General features: G+C 32.2%; 1 protein-coding gene across 10 annotated transcripts in view; it reads left to right on the top strand.

The window, feature by feature from the left end:
• LOC129792362 (F-actin-uncapping protein LRRC16A) overlaps positions 1-20383 on the top strand; it is a 49498-nt gene that overhangs the window by 25049 nt on the left and 4066 nt on the right. For 2 of the 10 annotated variants that reach the window (XM_055831330.1, XM_055831326.1), the window contains exons 5-20: positions 1040-1176; positions 2726-2815; positions 3125-3286; positions 3464-3561; positions 3857-3898; positions 6120-6307; positions 6376-6453; positions 6551-6732; positions 8633-8784; positions 8873-9678; positions 11562-11737; positions 12249-12411; positions 14196-14279; positions 16595-17495; positions 19754-19918; positions 20074-20291. In XM_055831330.1, the coding sequence (XP_055687305.1) occupies positions 1040-1176; positions 2726-2815; positions 3125-3286; positions 3464-3561; positions 3857-3898; positions 6120-6307; positions 6376-6453; positions 6551-6732; positions 8633-8784; positions 8873-9678; positions 11562-11737; positions 12249-12411; positions 14196-14279; positions 16595-17495; positions 19754-19918; positions 20074-20291 (3642 nt within the window). The remainder of the gene's footprint in view (positions 1-1039; positions 1177-2725; positions 2816-3124; positions 3287-3463; positions 3562-3856; positions 3899-6119; positions 6308-6375; positions 6454-6550; positions 6733-8632; positions 8785-8872; positions 9679-11561; positions 11738-12248; positions 12412-14195; positions 14280-16594; positions 17496-19753; positions 19919-20073; positions 20292-20383) is intronic. The other 8 variants (XM_055831333.1, XM_055831329.1, XM_055831331.1 and 5 more) reach the window with 5 other exon arrangements.

The raw sequence follows: 20383 nt of genomic DNA, 5'->3' as shown, positions 1-20383 counted from the left end.
CCAGAATCTTTGTTTATTCAAGATAAATATTCTATCGCGAATGAAAGGGATAGGTATCCTGTAAAATAAGTTTAAATTTTCTATGCAATATGGAAAAATCAGACATGATCTTTCTAAGGACATCTGTGATATTTATCCGGAAGTTTTATCCGGGAATTAAAAATTTCAAGAGTGACGTCCGGAAATTGATATTCTTGAGATATTTCTTGAAAATTGCTAAATTGCGGTCGATTTTGTCAAAATTTTTTCCTTTGTTTACGACTTGAAGTTTGTTGTAAAAGCCCCGGAAAAGTAATTTTCCGTTAAAAACACTATTAGAGAAAGAAACGAACTGTCAAAATCTTGTAAAATTTTTCATAGAATACCCAAATTTTCATTACTGCTGAATTGTCAGGGATGTAGTCTTTCTTGCTCCGGTGTTCACCAGTAGAAATTTTTCTTTTTCATCCCAGAGTTAAAAAAACGAGGAAAACTCAATTTTTCCGGAGCTTTCGGCTCCCTCCGAACATTTTTCAGTGAATTAATTGCACGCACATTCATTACGCAAATCACGATTTTTAACAGAATTGACCCCATTAAGAACACGGAATTTCAACTGTTTTCATTAGCATGTTTGTTAGTTACGAAGGATTTAGAATTTCTAATTAAAAGAATTCATTTTTTATGTTCTTAAAAATATTTTTAAAAAATCTCATTTTTTTTTCGTAAAACCTAATTTTTCGTCCTGATTTGCCAAGACGTTTGGTCACTTTTGCCATAGAGACTACACACGATATTAACACTTATGCGTATATACTTATACGAATAACTTGTGGCGTGGTTAATAAAAGTTTGTTGACTGAAATTCCAGAAATGAATAAAATACAATCGTGTTGTGAGATGATTCGCTTGACATTGAGTGAATCACAATATTAACCCCTCTTACTCTACGCTTGGGTTCCTTTTGCATGTCTCTCCGTACAATTGTCATGCATTCACACCATTGGAAATGCACTTAAATTGTATTTTTTATTTTTAAATAATATTTTCTTCTTCGCAGATTGATGTACAACCGACAGAACGTGAAACGATATTCTCAGACGAATTGAGGCCGTCGGATCCGAGAAATTTGGGTCCATGTGGTGGCTTTAGCACGCAATATGCGTGTATGTGTGATTATCACGGTGTCCCCTACAGGTGAGTTTTTTTTGTACGTTTTTCTGCAAAAAATACGAGGGGAGAAAAAAATACATAATACAGTAAATGAATAATTTAAATATAAAGAGTTTAAGTGAAATATGACAAATGAAAGTTTCCCTGTGTATTTTCACATTCATCTAGTAAAATACTCCAATTTTCATTTTCCTATGTCTTTCTCGTATAAATATTAATATTTTATGCGGGAAGGTTCATGTGAAAATGCTACACAGAGTGAGAGCAAAGTGAATATTATTCTGAATAATTTAGTGCTTTGAAAGATGTACTAATAAATGCAGAAAGAACATTATTTCACTTCTCATCTGTTTTATATGAATTTTTATCATTTTAGCTGTGTTTCTTTCAGACACAGCTTTTGTGTACCGAGCAAAATCGAAAGTCGTCAGATCGGGCTCAAACTTGGGATGAGCACGAATTAGGGTCTCCACATTCCAAAAAACGTATGCGCCAAAAAAAAATTTTTCCGGCCGTCCGTCCGTCCGTCCGTCCATCCGGCCGTAGTACAACGCTAAATTGCAAGAGAACGGTGATAGATAGAGACTTGCGGTAAACGGCAAAGTTTAAATATCGACCTGAAGAAATCCGATTATGATGTCAAATTTTACCCCCCACCCCCGCGTCCGCCATTTTGAATAACTGTCAAATTTTGTTTTCGGTATATCTCAGCCCCTGTAATAGCTAGAGGTCTGAAATTTTGATATGTTGTAGGGGCCATCAAGACCTTTCCAACGATACCTCATTTTCGAAAATCGGTCAAGCCGTTTAGTCAATATGGTCGCCACAATTTTTCATCGAAAATCGACCATAACTCGAAAACGGCTTGACCGATTTTGATCAACCCGGGGTCAAATGAAAGATCTCAACAAACCCTACAACTCTCTAGAACATCCGAAGTTTCAAAAGTGACCGCTAGGGGGCCAAAAATCAAAAACAAAATTTTCGATGAGTTTTCGATTAATATCTCGAAAACGCCATTATCGATTTGCTTCATTTTTTGATATGTTGTAGCTGACCATATTATCTAGCTTCATGCCAAAAATGAAGAAAATCTATTTATCCGTTCTCGAGATATAGCCTTCCAAAGTTGGCATGTCATATCTCGGGTTCTACAAGTCCGATTTTGATCAACTCAAGCGCAAATGAAAGGTTTCGAGAAACCCTACAAATGTCTAGAACATTGCAACTTCGAGAAATGACCGCAAGAGGCGCTAAAGTCAAAAACAAAGTTTTCGAAAATTTCGAACTCGAATTTTTCGAAAATGGCGACATAAATTTTTTTCATTTTTCGATATGTTATAGCTGACTTCAAGACCTTTCAAACAAAAAAAAATTTATGAAAATCTATGGATCCGTTCTCGAGATATGGCCTTCCAAACATTTCTTAGGGTATGACTTTTCAACTTTTCCCGTCTTTGTGCGTATTTAAATTAATTCGCGTTCTAGTTTGCTCTCACAAAATTGGTACACTGAAAGAAACACAGCTCTCGTAAGCTTGGTCAGCTTACCAGTACATTTTTTTTCCTTTCAGGGAGGAAGTTGCATGGGATATTGACACAATCTATCTATCGCACGATACGAGAATACTGAATTTACGGGATTTTGATCATTTAGAACCAAAGTAAGAATATTTTTCTTCCTCTACTTATATTATCAGACATTCTGAGAAATTCTTTTTTGTTTTGACTCTTTGAACTTTGGTGTGGCATAAAAAATTCGTTTTCTTAAGAAAAAATCATATAAATATCTCAAAGAGTTCTCACGTGTTCTAATATTTTTGTTTTAAAGTAAAACTTCCATAGTTAAAGAAAAAGAATTTCTCCGTGTGTTTTTGTGATTTATCGAAACTTTTTTTTTTGTTAAGAAAATGGGATGATAAACTTTCTCTTTTGCCTGTTTTTTCTTGGTGTGCTCAAACCGATTAAATAAGGGACTTGATGGCGATAATATCAGCCTTGGAATATAATACATTCTTCCGTGGATTAAAAGTTTCCCATACGCGCCTTTCCAATGAATCACTCGATAGAATCCTTCATGTTTTGCGACGTTCAATGTGGCTGGAGGAACTACATTTGGAAGCTTTAGGACTTCGGTAAGAGCTTTCTTCTTCTCTCTCTCTCTCTTTCATAAGTATTACAGAATTTTGTTATTCTCTCAAAAAATGAATGTAAAGAAAAGGATTTTCTATGGTTGGATTTGGCTCTTTGATTAAGGCCTCAGTGTGGGAGAAGGGGTGTTGGGATGTGAATTGAATTTTTCTTCCTTGTAGGTCTGACTTTCTTCATAAGCTGGCTGTATCTGTGATCACCAATAATAATCCGGCTCTTCGTACCATTGATTTAAGTCACAATGTTATCGAGGATAAAGGTAAATTGAATTTTCTTTTATCAACTTTTATTCAATCTTGTGCAATTTTTCTTTTTTTTCTATATTGAGGTGATTTTATGATTTAAAATAAAATAAATCAAAAATTCTAAAGAAGATAATTTATTTTACAATATTATTTTTCTTTTTGAAAAATCTTGTTCAATTGGATGAGGAATTTTTACAAAAAAAATAAAATGTTGATGGAAGTATTTTTTTGGTGTAAAATTGAGAAGAAAGAAAATATTTTATTGATGTCATCTAATCAGCCCTAACTTGTTAAATGATTATTTTGTAGGTGCAACCTCCCTGTGCGCCCTTGTGGGGAAATTAGTGCAAGGTTTGCATTCCCTACATGTGTCCTAATTTAAAAAAAAATCTCACAACCATCTTTCATTTTTTCTTTCTTTAGTAAAACAGATTATTTAAGAAAATACGTTGATTTCCTTAAGATTTATTTCCCCTTTGTCCCTTAGAAAAAAATCTTGGCCTTTTTCACTACATTGACTTCCAAATTGGTGATTTAATTTTCATTCTTATTGCTCTTGCCATTTGATGCCGTTTTTCTTTCCTCTTCTCCTTTACATTTTCTTTTCTATTTTCATTTTTTCCATCCATTGTGGATATATAATGAGATTGAGAACAAAATTTCAATATTGATTTCGTTTCACTTGAGTTGCAATGGATATTATTCATAATATTTTTCCTCTTATAACCAGTAATGTATACATATTTTACATACATAGTTTCATGTTGATTGCACGTGAATTTTGCTAAAAGCTAAAGAAAATCGCATTATTGTGTGTCGCACGTTGAACAGCTAAAGAAAGCGAGATATGTAAGTTTTTGTTTTTCTTTTGAATGAAAGTACGGAAAATTAACTCAAAATAAATTACAAAATTAGGTGAAGAACATGGAGATTTTTTCATTGAGAAACTTTAAGATTTTTTTAAAAGTTTCTGTGGGTGTTTATCTGGCGAATATTTGGAATATTTTAACGAATCGTCCGAATCTTGACGAATAATCAGACTGTTGACAAATAATCTGAATATTGACTAATATAATAATAATAGCTCACATTTTCTTGACAAATAATTCGAATCTTGACAAAAACTTCGAATCTTTTTGAAAAAAAATTCGAATCTTCTTGAAAAATAATCCAAAACTTCTTGACGAATAATTCAAATCTTTTTAGCAAATAATCCGAATCTCGACGAATAATTCGAATCTTGACGAATAGCTCAAATCTTCTTGAAAAATAGTCCAAAACTTCTTGACGAATAATTCAATTCTTTTTAGAAAATAATCCGAATCTCGACGAATAATTCGAATCTTGACGAATAGCTCAAATCTTCTTGAAAAATAGTCCAAAACTTCTTGACGAATAATTCAAATCTTTTTAACAAATTCTCCGAATCTTGACGAATAATTCGAATCTTGACGAATAGCTCAAATCTTCTTGAAAAATAGTCCAAAACTTCTTGACGAATAATTCAAATCTTTTTAGCAAATAATCCGAATCTCGACGAATAATTCGAATCTTGACGAATAGCTCAAATCTTCTTGAAAAATAGTCCAAAACTTCTTGACGAATAATTCAAATCTTTTTAACAAATTCTCCGAATCTTGACGAATAATTCGAAGATTTTCGTTCAGTTAAACACCCCTTGGTGGGTGTTAAATTTCCGGTAGAAGAAATAGATAAAAGTTTATTGAATATTAGGCTATTATGTGAATTAATTAAGTCTAAATTGAAATAGGACTTTATTTAATTTTTATTTAATTTTTCAGACAGAAAAATGAACTTAAAAAATCTCTACGCCCCAAAATAATTTAAAAAAAAAACTCTGAAAAGTGGCTTGAAAATAAATTCAGAAATATGAAGGAAAATTCAGAAAAATAAAAACAATTCAATTCTTAAGGAATTAGTTAGAAAGCAGAATATATTCAACTAAGAATTGATCTAGAATTTTTCTTAAAAAATAATCAGTAGAATTCTCCAACAACAATTGATTTATTTTGCTTTTCAATTTGCGACATTTCCTTGATTTCCCATCATCACAACAAACAAATCAAACGGCCATTGAATGTCTTATCATCCTTTGTTATGTTTAGAAGAAAATAAGTATAAAGATAAAGACAAGAAGAGCTTAATTTAACTTATTAAATGGATTTATTTAAATTCTTGGCTGCTCAATCATTTCAATCATTTTTTCCGTCATCGTATATCTTTCCTTTTTAATTAAAAATTGTTTAATTTAATTATTTTTTTATTAAGCAAACCTCACGCCATTGTTGAACATGCAAGCATTTATTTTTTTTTTTGAAAGAAATTTTAGCATTTTTAAATTGAAATTTATTAATAAAAAAACTGAAAACAATAGAGAAAAATCATCTCGTTGCATCTGTTCCTTGGTCTGTTTTTGAAATTCAATTTATATTTGTTATATTATATCAAACCATTCATCGCGATAGTCAGTGTGTTGTGTTTGCGATGATAAAAGGAGCGGAAAATTGAATTTTAACTAAATATGTATAACAAAATTAAATGACTCTTTCAGGCGCCATCCACTTAGCTGGGCCAATAGCCAAAGTTTCCAAGGGACTCTGCAAATTATCCCTGTCACATTGTGGATTAACAGCAAAGGGTGTTAATCAAATTGCCCATTCTCTCTCCCTCAATCAGAGTATTTCTAATTCACTGACCTATTTGGATCTCAGTGGGAATAATTTGAAAGATGACATTAATGTGAGTTTATTTTTGCTAAAGAATTATTTTTTACAGAAAGTTTAATAATTTATTTTTCCCTCTTTTAGAATTTGTACAATTTCCTTGCTCAACCGAATGTTTTGGAACATTTAAATATTTCCGCAACAGACACCACCCTTGAAAATGTGAGTTTTTTTTTTCATTAAAATTTAGAATAAAAATTAAAGTTTAAATTTGCGAAAAGAGTGTGTTGAGAACAAAGCTCTCGTTTTTGTGTTTAAGCTCTTTGGTGCTCTGCTACGGGGATGTGGAACACACTTGGCACACCTAAATGTATCACACAACTCGTTCAATACGAAGAAAGGCAAAGAAATCCCACCGTCATTTAAGCAGTTTTTTACGAGTTCCCTCAGTTTGAAACACATTAATATATCCTACTGTAAACTACCCATGGAAGCTCTCAAGTGAGTATATTTGTTTTACTAATTAAATAACCTATTTGTTTTTAAGGGTGTTGTATGTATGGGGTTTTCACAATTATTTAGGTTACTGTTGTAATATTAATGTACGTGCAACACACCACAATATATTTTTTTATGATTAAAACTGCCAAAAATAATTAAAAGCTCTCGTAAAAGGGGAAATAGTTTACATTATTTTTCAAAGTTTTTTTTTATATTCCGGTGACTAAAAAATAAATTTATTGTTAGAGTATGATAAAGAACATATTAAAAAATTTATTAAAGATTTTTTTTTGCTTTAATCTGACAGTTTTTTATGCGAAATATTTCAACTATTTGTATATATTTTGTAATTAGTTATTTCTTAGATTAATTGTCCCTTTTTTAAAGTACATATAAAGAAACGTACATAGTGGGAAGTAAAGTATGAAAATTTTATCCAGAAAATTAGGAAAAAATTAGAAGACATGAAAAAAAAATCTAGAATAATGCTGATGAACGCAGAATAATAGAGATCAGCCTAGAACCAGAAAAAAATTAGGAAAACGAGAAAAATATATATTTCTAGATTCTACAGAAAACGAAAATGAACGCTAAAAGATTTAAAAAAAATAGGCAAAACGAAAATATTAATAAACAAATCCAAATAGAAAATATAGGAAACGTTGGTTCGAAAAAAATGGAGAAAATTCAGTTAAATGATGAAAAAATTCTCAAAAAGTCAAAAAAAATTCCGATTAATTATTCAAAATGCAAGGAAACATGTAAATAAACAGAAAATATTTTAAAAGGTGCAAAACATTACGGAAAAATCAGGAAAAATTGAATAATATTTTATTATTTTTACGAAAAGAAACTGTTAGCGCGTCCACCCACAAATAGTTTGTTTTCTTTTGATTTTACAGAGGTTTTTCAAGTTTTAATGCACACAAGAACGACTCAGCCTTTCACTAAATATGAGATATTTAGAGAGAAAGTATTTTTCTCTGTGTAGAAAATCTAAAACAAATTAGAAAAAATTATTTTCCTAATATTAAAATTTTAAATAATTTTTTGTGACTAATATGTCATTTTTTTTAATTGAATTTTCTAAATATATTTTGTAGTACTTTTAAATAACTAAATGAGAGATGTTCTAAATTTGATATTTTGGGCGAAATTCACAACTCAATTCTGGTTTAAAATTTTAAGTCGATCTTAAAGTTTTAAGTCTGACTTAAAAAATTCATGACAGGTAAAACACAATTAAGTCAGACTTAAACAAAATTGACTTTAAACCTTAAGACCGACTTAAAAACTGACTTAAAATTTTAAGCGACTAATTAGTGAATTTTAAAACTGATCAAACACAATTTAACTCAAATTTATATCAAAAATTTTAAGTCAGACTAAAAATCAGACTTAAAACCTTAAGGCCCACTTAAAATTTCAAGCCCGACTGAGTAGTGAATTCCGCTTCATAGGTATTTAAGAATTTTTTTTATTAATTGTATTCTCTTCTTCTTCATTTTTTAAATTTTTTACGGCTGTTGGATTTCTTCCGGATCCATAGTCATTAATTATATTAATGTTAAAAGATTAATTCTAATGAAGGAAAAAATTAATTTTAAATTAGTTTTTGACCATTTAACGAATCCCAGAAAAGTCCTCAAATTTTCATAAGACTATCCCTTAAATTCAATTTTTCCAACTTACTAAATTAATCATAAAATTGCTATATTATGATTAATTTAACAAGCAAAGTGACAAAAATAGTAATCTGCGTATACAACACATAAAATAAAATTTGCACCATAAAATATGCGTGACTAAATATAACTACATGGGGAATTGTTGGCGCTATTTTTTGGGGAAATGAATGAATTACCATAATGACGAAATTGGTTTAATGACCTCTTTATAGACACCTCCTCTTGGGTTTAGCGTGCAATGAGTCCACAGCTGGCCTGTATTTAGACCTAAGTTGCAATCAATTGGGCTCACAGGGAGCTCATGTACTCGAGTCATGTATCCACGGGGTGCGTGTGCTGCAGAGTCTAGACATTAGCGACAATAGTAAGTTAGCAGGAAAATTAATATTTTTCTAATAGCATTGAAGAAAAGATGCTTAAACTGGACGCTGTGTGTGTTCGCTCTTTCGTAGATTTGGACGCCGAAATGTCGTCCGTTCTCACGGCAATTGGGAAGAATCCATCAATAAAGAGTTTGCACATGTCCCGGAGTTTTACGGGGATGAAAGTGAAGCATATTGCATCTGTGATGGAGGCTCTTGTGGCACTTGTGCAGAAGGATGATTTCCCATTGACGGAATTAATTTTGTCTGAGAATAAATTGCGCAATGATATTCACAATTTTATCAATGCACTCGGTAGCAATCAATCCCTGCAGATGCTGGACATCAGTGGGAATCTCATGGGAGACATTGGGGCGCGTCTTCTTGCCAAAGCACTCCAGATAAACAATAAACTCCGCACAATTTCAATGGATCGCAACAATATCACCCTTCAGGGCTACTCAGACATTGTCTATGCCCTGGAGAATAATTATAGCATGAAGACAATCCCATTTCCGGTGTTTGACATTGCGCCGAGTCTCAAGAATCATCCCGAGAAGACGGATAGTGTCATGAGGCGGATGCAGGAGCTACTGCAGAGGAATGGGAATGGCCTAAAGAGGAGCAATGGGCAGGGTTTCCGGCTGCAGCATGGCTTCCTGCTGTCCTCGACGCATCAACTGATCGACAAGTTGGTGTCGGAAACTCAGGAAACAATGTCACTGCGTCAAAATTCCACCGATACGGGCGTACAGCGTCTCCTTGATGATGCGGAGAACTCAAAGCAGCTACTGCCGAAACTTCAGGAAGCCGTACGGTGTGAAATGCATCCGATTGAGGTGAAACTTGGACGGGTGGCGAGCGATTTGGGACATGTTATTCAAGCTTATCTTGAGGTGAATTTTCTCATAAATCATTTTACTATCAATTTATCAAAATTTTATTTATTGTTTTGTTCTCAATGCTTCCCCCTTTTTCTCTTTTTTTTTTCTTCAAAAATTCACTGATTATGTTATTTTTCTCGTGAATTTTTTTTTTAAATAATGCTTGAAATATTTTTAATTGGAAAGAATTTGCTGGAGTAGGGTGATTAAATCTTGTTGAGGGGCAAAGATATGGTGAAGAAAACCACGAATATTCGTTAAAATTAAAAGAAATATTCCGAATCTTTGAATTATTTGGAAAATATTCCGAATACTTAATAATGAAATTTAATAATTTAGCACATGTTGCCAAATACTGTAAGATTTAAAGAATATAAAAAATAGATCCGGAATATTTTAATAATATTCCGAATGTTTGAATAGCATTCCGAATCTTTGTAATATTTGAAAAATATTCGGAATATTTAATAATGAAACAGATCACTGGCAATGTGTAGAACATGTTGATAAATATTATGAAATTCATAGAATATTAAAAATATCCGGAATATTTTAATATTGTTCCGAATATTTAAATAATATTCAGGATATTTGTAATATTTAGAGAATATTCCGAATATTTTAAATATTTTACAGTATATACTAAATCTTCGTAATATTTAGGTAATATTCGGAATATTCGATTTTTTTTTATTAATGAAGGGGCTGGTATCATTTCTGATAATTCCCCTTAAGAGAATATTGGAATTATTTAAAGACTTTTACGAATATTTACAATATTTAGAAAACAAACTTTTAGAAAAGAATTTAAATATTAGGTACTGAATATTCGTAATATTCAATCAATATTCCGAATATTGGTAGAATAATACTCCGAATATTCGAAATATGTAATAAAGAATATTATATTTAGAAATTATTAGTAAAATTCAGAGATTAATGAATATTCGGTAAATGATTGAAGAACTTTCCAACGATTCGTTTTCAGGAATATACAATATATTACGAATATATGAGCATAATGTTTTGGAAAATATTCTGAATATTCAAAATATTCTGAAAATATTTTTGGATATTCGTAGAATTTTAAGACAATTCTAAATCTTTTTAATATTCGAATAATATTCGTTATGTTCGTGTAATATTCGGAATATATTTAATATTTGAAGAATAATTTTAAAATTCACAATGGAATAATATTCCGAATGTTTAAATTAATAAGAATCCAAAGATTTAATTTTATTAAATTAAATTTTACATTATTAAAATATTATTGAACATTTGTAGTATTCAGATTATATTCTAAATATTCGTAATATTTAAAGAATATTCCGAATATTTGTAGTATTTGAATATTTTAAATATTTGTAATTGAATAATTTTCAGGACGTAATATTTTTTTTTATAAATAAAACAAATATTCATAATATTTGAAGAATATTCCGAATAATTTAGAATATTATTGCAAAATTCAGAGAATATTCTGAATATTAAAACAAAACTTGCAAAATACATGTAGTTACCTAATATCCTTCTTCTATTTAATATTTCAAGAATACTTCTAATATTCGCAATGGAATAATATTCCGAATATCTAAAAAGGAATCCGAATAATTAGAGAATATTTCAAATAATTAGAGAATATTTCGAATATTTAGAGAATTTTCCGAATATTAATAAAATTCAGATTATATCTTAAATATTCGCAATATTTAACGAATATTCCTTATTTTTTTAACCCAATTTTCATGCATCTCTACATTGATTAACACTTTATGGTATAATATTTTTATTTTGAACACACTTGAACGTTGTCATCGTGATTATCACAGCTACCATAAACTTTTCATGCCTTATCAGTACCTAATTTATTTTTTCTTTCTTCGAAATGATAGGAAACGATGGAGACAATGCTTAGGACGGGGGTAGACCAGTGCCCAAAATCACTCGGGAATCAGAATGTAATCAACGAACTAAGGAAGAACTGCCTGGAGAGACTCAATGTTTCAGAGGAATTCCTTACAAATTGCATCGTTAATAGTGCTGGAAGTGAAATAATGAATAAAATCAGGTGAGTTCTAGCAGAAATTTCTTCTTTTTTTCTCTCTCATTAAAAAGGTGAATTTTGTTAAATGAAAATGTGGAAAAATTAAAGGAAATTTCGTGTGTGGGTGTGTGAATACAACAGAAAAAATTAGAAAAGAAAACTAAGCTGGTAGAATACTAAAAAAGGAGGTGATAAAGACACTATCTCTAATACAATGATAACAACACCAGTGCTGACATTGGGTGTGTTTTATGGTGTGAAAAAAATAAAATAAATTGTGACAAATCGTGTGTCGCGAGACAGAGAAAAAGTCCGTCAAATTGTGGTGCAAATTATGGGTTGTGGCTGTTTTTCGTGGTGTTGTGGAAAAAGTGGGAAATCTCGGGGTGTACGGGGACATGATGAAATCCCCTTGAATGCAGAAATTGAGCTTAGGTTGCACAAAATTTGGAAAAATCAATGATCTTGTGACATCCGCAAATTCCAAACTTTTTTTTCACAACATTTTCTCTTTCTCGTTGTTGCTTCTTTGCAGTGAAGTGGAACAAGCTCTTGCTGGTGTTATTGCCGATCGTGCCACAGATGAAGTTGTTGAGGCACTCACGAGGTACAGAAGGGGTCTAGGAATTGCAGATTCGCCACATTTAACCTACGATGATCTCAACACCCCCGATGTTCTCAGGAGTAGATCGAATCAAGTAAGTTGAGTGCTGTCAAAAAATGAGAATTTTTATGAAAACTGTGAAAACTAAACAATCACATCAGCTGACTCATAAGCATAAATAAGGGGAATTCTGCTGAAAGAGGGAATTTCTTGGAATTCAATTTTGGTTTATTTCTCAAAAAAATTATTTTGTGGTTTAAACTCAACACTTTTGCAAGAAAATAAACAAAGAATTAACTTTTTTCTATGCTCTTGAACTTTAATATTTAATTGATTATTTGTGTGAGATTATTTATTACCAATTGATTTTGATTAAAAGGAGTCTATTCATAAGTGTTCGTTTGAGGAAACCCACAAGACTCACGTAAAATTGCAGAGGATTGAAAAAGAATAAGAAATAGTATAAACACATTGAATTTACTATTTTCTGTTAGATTTCGCTGTAAAAACTTAACAAAAAGTTGCAGAAAAATATAAACAATGACGTCACTTTTATTATTTTTTATTAATTTGCGTAGAAGAAAATCAAGGAAAATATTTTCAACAGCGAAATGTATTTTGGAAGCATTCACAAAAAATTTCGCGTTGAAGACAGAAAGTTTTAATGTTTCTAAAAATTTCATACAAATGCAAAAGGGTTAAATGCGTGAAACATTCACGCAGATGTTTCATCGGTGATTTTAAACAAAGTATTTGTGAAATATTTCACATTCAAGCCACGAGTTTGAATTAATTTCTGTTTGAAAATGATTTTCTCATAGATTTCTACATCGTGGTCTAAATAAAAAATACTTTAAAAAATATTTTTTCAGAAGTCATTGATGAAACTTCAGCGACAATGTTTCATAGACCAAAAGAATAGAAATAGAAAAAAACAGTATAAATATTTTTTTTAAAGAATTTAACGACTGTTTAAAGTTGATGTTGTTTTTTTTATTTGATCGTAGACAGTCAATTAAAACACACGTCTTAACGCTTTCTGCGACATTTCGGTTTATTTAGAACCATAATCATTAATCAGGCTTTCAATAATTCAGAATTTATTTTTAAATAAACCGAAACGTCGCTGAAAGCGTTTAGACGTGCGTTTTAATTTACTGTCTCCGATCAAAAAAAAAACTACAAATATTTTTGTTGTTGTTTGACTTCGAAATTGTCTAGAAGAGTCAATTCTCAACCAAAATTCTTGAAATTTCGCTTCAGAAGTTCTTAAACTCTTCCTTAACCCTTTAACGTCCAACGTGAAACATAAAAACATTGAAACATGCGTTCTTTTATCGCGATTTTTATTCTATAAATTTTTTTAGAGGACTTTTCTCACTCAGAACGTCTTCTTTGACCCCTTATGCGTGAATTTGATGCATTTGTAACATGGAAAAACAATTACATTCATAAATAATTGAAAAAATTAAATGTTGCACGTTTGGGTCAGCGTATGACCCAAAAAACCTTAAAGGGTTAACCCACCCCAAAAATATTTTCTGATAATTTAAATATTTCAAGTCACTTTTATGAATTTAAAATGAACGACGAAGTAAAATTTCCGAGCGCGTGGCAAATCTGGGTTAAAATAGAAGAATTCTTTCCCTCTTATCAACTGAGAAATTTCTTTTATAAGAATCTAATGATTTTTTTCCCTGAAAGCGAACATTTTATCAGTTTCTATAACCAAAAAAAAAAATACTTTCGCGATAATATTAATTGTACGTATCTTCGGTATTCTTTTGAACGTATCTTTACTGTGTTTTATCACACTTGATCCCTCTTAAATGTATTTCCGTTTATTGAAATTTTTTGAAATTTTCACTTTTTTTGCAGAATTTTAAAGATTCCATTGGGCTAATGTCATTGGAGACTCATCATGGTTTGGATCTTCCGAAATTGGGACTCGATTCACCCACTGTGAGTACATTTTAGTATATTTAATTTTTCGTTTTAAACACTTCACATGCATACAGAGTTTTTTTTTTAATTGTTTTGGGGGCTTCTTTTCTGTTATTTTTTTTTAATTTTAAATTATTCATCAAATATGTTTTTTTGGGTGAAGAAAATTCAACATTTTTAACCAATTCTGACAAATTCATTTAATTTTGAAGGCCCTGTGACTCATGTTTTTTTGTAAATATTCTCTTAAAGGCATCTTCCCTTGTCATTTTATTAATTTAATACAGTCACTGCTTATTTTCTCGTGACAAGAAAGTGAAGGGAATGCGTGGGGGGATTAACCGACGACAATACATCTCTCGTGAAATTTTATTTTCGCCTTTTGGCGGCACAAAGAGGAAAGAGAGAGAAAGTAAATGGAAAATAGGCAGTTTTTGCGTAATAATGGTGTAAAATAAAGTTTAAATTTATTCATTTAGTTTTGCTTTTATTTGATTTCTTAATTTTTTTTGGTTTCTAGGGGATGTTTATCAGTAAAATTGTAAAAAAAAAGTTTAATGACAAGATAATGGGTTTTTAGAAAAAAATTAATGTTTTATTTAAATCATATTCATATCTCGAACATAATATTTTACACAAAACATTTCATACGCTGTTCATTGACACACAACTAATTAATCCATTTGTGTTTGTTTATTGTTTCGTTCGCAACATCATCGGCACACATTTTTGTCAAAATAAATATATAAAATCACACAACATTTTATATAAACAAAAAAAAAAAAAGAAATTGGAATATTTAAATCTCGTAAGTAAAACATCATTACATTTTATTTTGGTATTAATAGAGTTTCAACAAGGTGTTCCAATCAATTCATTAAAAAACTCGAGATATTCATCGAGAACTCATCGAAAATTTTGTTTTTGATTTAAGCGCCACTTGCGGTTATTTTTTGAACTTGCGGTGTTCCTAGCAATTGTAGGGCTTCTTCAGACCTTTCATTTGAGCTCGAGTTGATCGAAATCGGTCAAGCCGTTCTCGATTTATGGCTGATTCTCGATGAAAAATTGTGACGGCCGTATTGGCTAAACGGCTTGACCGATTTTCAAAAAATGCTATTTTTTGCTTAAATATGTTTAAAGGTTCAAACCAAATTCGTTGAATTAACTTACCTTGAAATTTTTAATGAAATCTTAAAAAAGTTTGGTGGTTCTGGAACATCTTGTGATTACAATTTATGCTTTTATGTATTTACCTGCTTACACTTTTTGTGCTTTTGAAAAAAAGATATGCTTTTATTACATAATTCATAATAAAACAGATAAAAAAAAACATAATTTTTCTTATCAAAAATTCGTTTTTATGAGACTTTTGATATATATAAAAAAATGTAAAGCTTTTATCTATTTTAGCCATAAAAGCATATCAGAATTTGTGATTTTTTTGTTTCTGTAAATGTCTAATCATTAATTTAATAGAGTGCTTCTATTTTTTTGTCTTTTCTGCTTCTTCATTCTTATTGTATAAATGTACTTCAAATGACATACATATATATTTTCATTTAGATATTTTTCAGAGAGAAATTTTCTAGCTTTTCCTTTAATTGCTTTCATTTATGATGATTGTTCGGTTTGAGCTGTGATTCCTGGAAGGAAAAAATCGCTGATTTGGTTATTTGTTTCAATGTAAAATTAGCAAAAAAAAATTAAGAAAAATCTTTTAATTTAAATATTTATTTCTGTTTAAAGTACAGAAAATTGTTTTTTTGGGTTTATTTTAAAGAATTTTAAAACTTTTAGATACTCTGAAAAGGTCTTAAATCGTTTGCATAGACAGTTTTTATTTTAATACGTTGCGCTGTAATAAATTACCTCGTAACACTTATTTTACAATTACATACCCGGCTGACACATACTCTGGTATTTTTATATGATATTTTTACTTTATTTTAGTGTGTTTTAATGCACAAAAAATTGGACAAACGTCACAAAACTATGTAGGTATGTAGGGCAGCCGGGTTAGTTTTTTTTAAACTTTTAAATATTTATTACACGTCGCGTAAAAAAATCAACTCATTTTTAAGAAAATATTTGAATTATTTTATAAATTCACTTACTTCAAGACAATTATTTACAATTTCACATTAAAATTTCATACTGAAGAATCACAGCTACAACAAATCGTCTCTACCTTTGGTGTTTGCTTTAATTTTTGTTTCCATTTGACCTTTTGACTCCCCTTGAAAGCATGATGGGGGTGGTTGTGACGACTAGAGACACGATAAGAGGGTGTCTTCTCTAACATGCAAATCTGTTTAATGATAAAATTATAGGCAACGCCCCATTTGACGTCGAAACGGCGGTCAATTGCGAAGAAGGTGCGCCCACAGTCAGTGGTGGGTTTGGGCATTGAGAATCTGAGTTTGGGGCACATACCGGACTTGCTGGAGTCTCCTGTGTCCCATAGGGGTGGCGTACGCGATAAGACAGATGAGAATTGCGATTCAATCACAGAGCTGCCGAGTGCATCGCTGCAGTTGCAGCATTTGGTGAAGGGGCGTCCAAAGAGGGCAAAGACGCGAGCCCCAACGCGCCCCCTGCTGCAGGAGCACACAACTCACGGGGATGGGCTGGAGCAATTCTTTAGACCTGGCTCCGTGACACCCACCACCAATACACCCCTTGTGAGTCCCACGTCGGAGGAATGCAGCTCACTGAGTTTTGTGGATAGTCCCACAATGAGTAGGGATGAAAATGGGAAATTCTGCATGACATCCGGGGAGACAACACCAATTCTCGAGGAGAGGCGTGCTGTGAAGCTGGAAAGGAGTTCCCCACTAATGAAGGGTGTTGCGTGGACACCACGTTCGCGGTCAACGGATAATCTGGAGAAATGCTCACCGGTTATTGGACGGAAGAGCCCATTGGTGAAGATGAATACAGATGCAAGCCCAACAGCTGCTGGGCAGATGCAGCAACAGATTGTGAATCATGAGACTGAGGAAAGACTGATCCCGCCAGTTAATCACGATGGCAACAAACTCAGGTCACCCAGCAATGAGTCCATTAAGAGTCACGTGGCGGATCTTAAAACAACCCCCGGCAATGGGATTGTTAAGACACCGCTAATTAGCCCAAAACCCCGACCGTGGTCAGTGGCTGGCAATGAAGCCAAGTCTGATTATGGAAGTGGGAGTGATTCCACAAAAACTACTCCCGATGGCATAGATAATGGTGAGTTTGAGATTTTTCATTTGTAAGGTTTTGTTTTATGGCAAAAATATCCTTTGTTATAGCACTTTAGCCTGGACAACCACTTAATATAGAAATTTGACGATTAAATAATTTTTCCAAAGAACTTTTTCCTTATTTTTTATCCTAAACAGACTTCGTTTAAAATTTTTTTATTGTTCTAACAAAAATACCCTTTATTATAGCACTTTAGCCTGGACACATACTTACCTTACTAAAAATTTGGCAATTGGAAACATTTTCTAAAGAATATTTTAAAGAGAATTCCTTCACTACACAAAGATAATAATAATAACTTTATTATCCCTATACACAGTGTCTTGAGAATTCCCAAAGATTATAGTAAAATTTTCCAATCTTCATTAATTTTTATTATAGCACTTTAGCTGGGACACATATCTAATCTATAAAGCCGATTAAAAAGTTTTTCCGACAATCTTTTTCCTTATTTTATACCCTAAAAACCTCTTTTTAAAGTTTTTTTCTTCTAGCAAAAATACCCACTGTTTTAGAACTTTAGCCTGGACACATACCTACCTAAAAACTTGACGATTGAAAACATTTTCTGAAGAACATTTTTAAGAGAATTCCTTCATTTCAGAAAGATAATAAATTTTTTTTTATCCCTATACAGTTTCTTGGGAATTTTACAAAGATTTTTCAAAAAAAGGAATTGATGGCAGAATGTATGAAGGATGATCCTCTATCGCAGAACAATTTTAACCCATCTCATCTTGTAGGGGAACATAAAAAATAGAAGAATCGCGAGAGAAACTCCCCAATATCCACTGGGATCACATAGAAAAGTGCAGTGAAAGTACAGTCCGGGAAAACATAACCTCAATTTTGGAACACCATTGAAATGAATAGGAAGACCTTTATTATGTTCGACCAGCGTGGCATCGGGACCTCTTGAGCTTCTTTATAACCTTCCCAACCTTTCCTGCCTACCCGGATGAAGATTTGAATGATTTTTGCTTTACAACTTTTGTCTTTCCGGACTTCTCGTTGTTGAGTTTTTTTTTCTCTTGGAGTGCTTTCTCTTGGATATGGGCTCAACAGCAGGGCGTTTCCTGTACTTGGGTGGACGTTTTGGATCTACGGGGGCAAAAAGATTCCGATCTGACTCCGCTCCAACTCCCTCTTTGAAATATTCAGCATCATCTTCATGTGGACACGTTAATTGTGGGAAACATATTCTGCAACATCTGTGCCATAAGCTTCAGATGTTTCCCTTGGCCAGAAAGGCTGTTGAGCACCACAAGAGGAGCTGATCCGGAGGCTTTGTCATCATCATCATCATCATGCTTGGCCGCCTTTAGGCTGAAATTACATCCATAAGGATGAATCTACAAAAATGAGAGAGAAATTGAATTCTGGGGCCTTGCGGGAAGCTTCCCGGAAACTCACCTTGAACGTTAAAGTAGGCCCTCGGAAAGCTTTGTTACTTTACACAAAACTGTTGATTACAGTTCCAAGGGAAAGCACTCCAAGAGAAAAAAAACTCAACAACGAGAAGTCCGGAAAGACAAAAGTTGTAAAGCAAAAATCATTCAAATCTTCATCCGGGTAGGCAGGAAAGGTTGGGAAGGTTATAAAGAAGCTCAAGAGGTCCCGATGCCACGCTGGTCGAACATAATAAAGGTCTTCCTATTCATTTCAATGGTGTTCCAAAATTGAGGTTATGTTTTCCCGGACTGTACTTTCACTGCACTTTTCTATGTGATCCCAGTGGATATTGGGGAGTTTCTCTCGCGATTCTTCTATTTTTTATGTTCCCCTACAAGATGAGATGGGTTAAAATTGTTCTGCGATAGAGGATCATCCTTCATACATTCTGCCATCAACTCCTTTCCAATCTTCATTACTTTTTATTATAGCACTTTAGCTTGGACACATACCTAAATGAATATTTGTTAATATAATTTTTTTCACAGAATCTTTTCCTTATTTTTTTTTTTAAATTAAAACAGACTTTATTTGATGATTTTATATTCTAGAAAAAATACTATTCATTATGGCACTTTAGCTTGGACACACACCTAAATAAAAATTCTACAATAAAAGAGTTTTGCCACTGAACTTTTTCCTCATTTTTTCGCCCTAAGAAGCTTTGTTTAAGGATTTTTAGTCTTGCAAAAAATTATTTTATTATAGCACCTTAGTACAGACACTTGCCATAAAACATGTCAAGGGTGCTATATTTTACTCTAAATATCAATGAATTTAATTTTATGCAGATGTGGATGTTGTTCCAATTGTCGGACAAGCTCCTGGTGGCTCTATTGTTGGCATAAGCCCGGGTATTGGCCTTGGTGGAGGAAGTATCGTGGGAATTACCCCGGGAGCTGCCTTGGAAAGGAAATCCGTACGAGATATGGCTGCAGGATTGAATCGTCTTGGAGGTAAAGAATATATACTACTGCAGTGATGATTTTATTTTTCTTATTCACTGTTTTTCTCTGTTTTGCAATTTTTTTTACTCACTTTTCTGACTTAAATTTTTTTTTGGTTTTTTGTTTCCTTTTTTCTTGTTTCTTATTGATGCATTTTGATTTAGCCCTTTCTGTCTCTTTAGTTGTTGATCCAAGTAAAAAACCACTTCCTGTGCCCAGAAAATCCAATAACTTCAGCAATAACAATAATAGCAGTAGTGTTAATATGAATGCAACGAATGATGTGAATGTAGAGGAAAGTCCTTCTAGTCCTTCAGTGGATGCTGCCAAATCTGAATCCGTCCGCAAAATTGCTGGCAAAAATATTTCCACTCTCTTTGAGGTTTGATTTATTTTCTTTTATTTTTGTAGTTTTATTTTATTTATTAGTTGCTTTTTAGCTATTAGAGGGCGTTGAAATGTAGGTACCTAACT

Source organism: Lutzomyia longipalpis, chromosome 3 (genome assembly GCF_024334085.1).
Source record: "Lutzomyia longipalpis isolate SR_M1_2022 chromosome 3, ASM2433408v1".
Lineage (NCBI taxonomy): Eukaryota > Metazoa > Arthropoda > Insecta > Diptera > Psychodidae > Lutzomyia > Lutzomyia longipalpis.
This window is presented reverse-complemented; position numbering and strand designations above follow the sequence as displayed.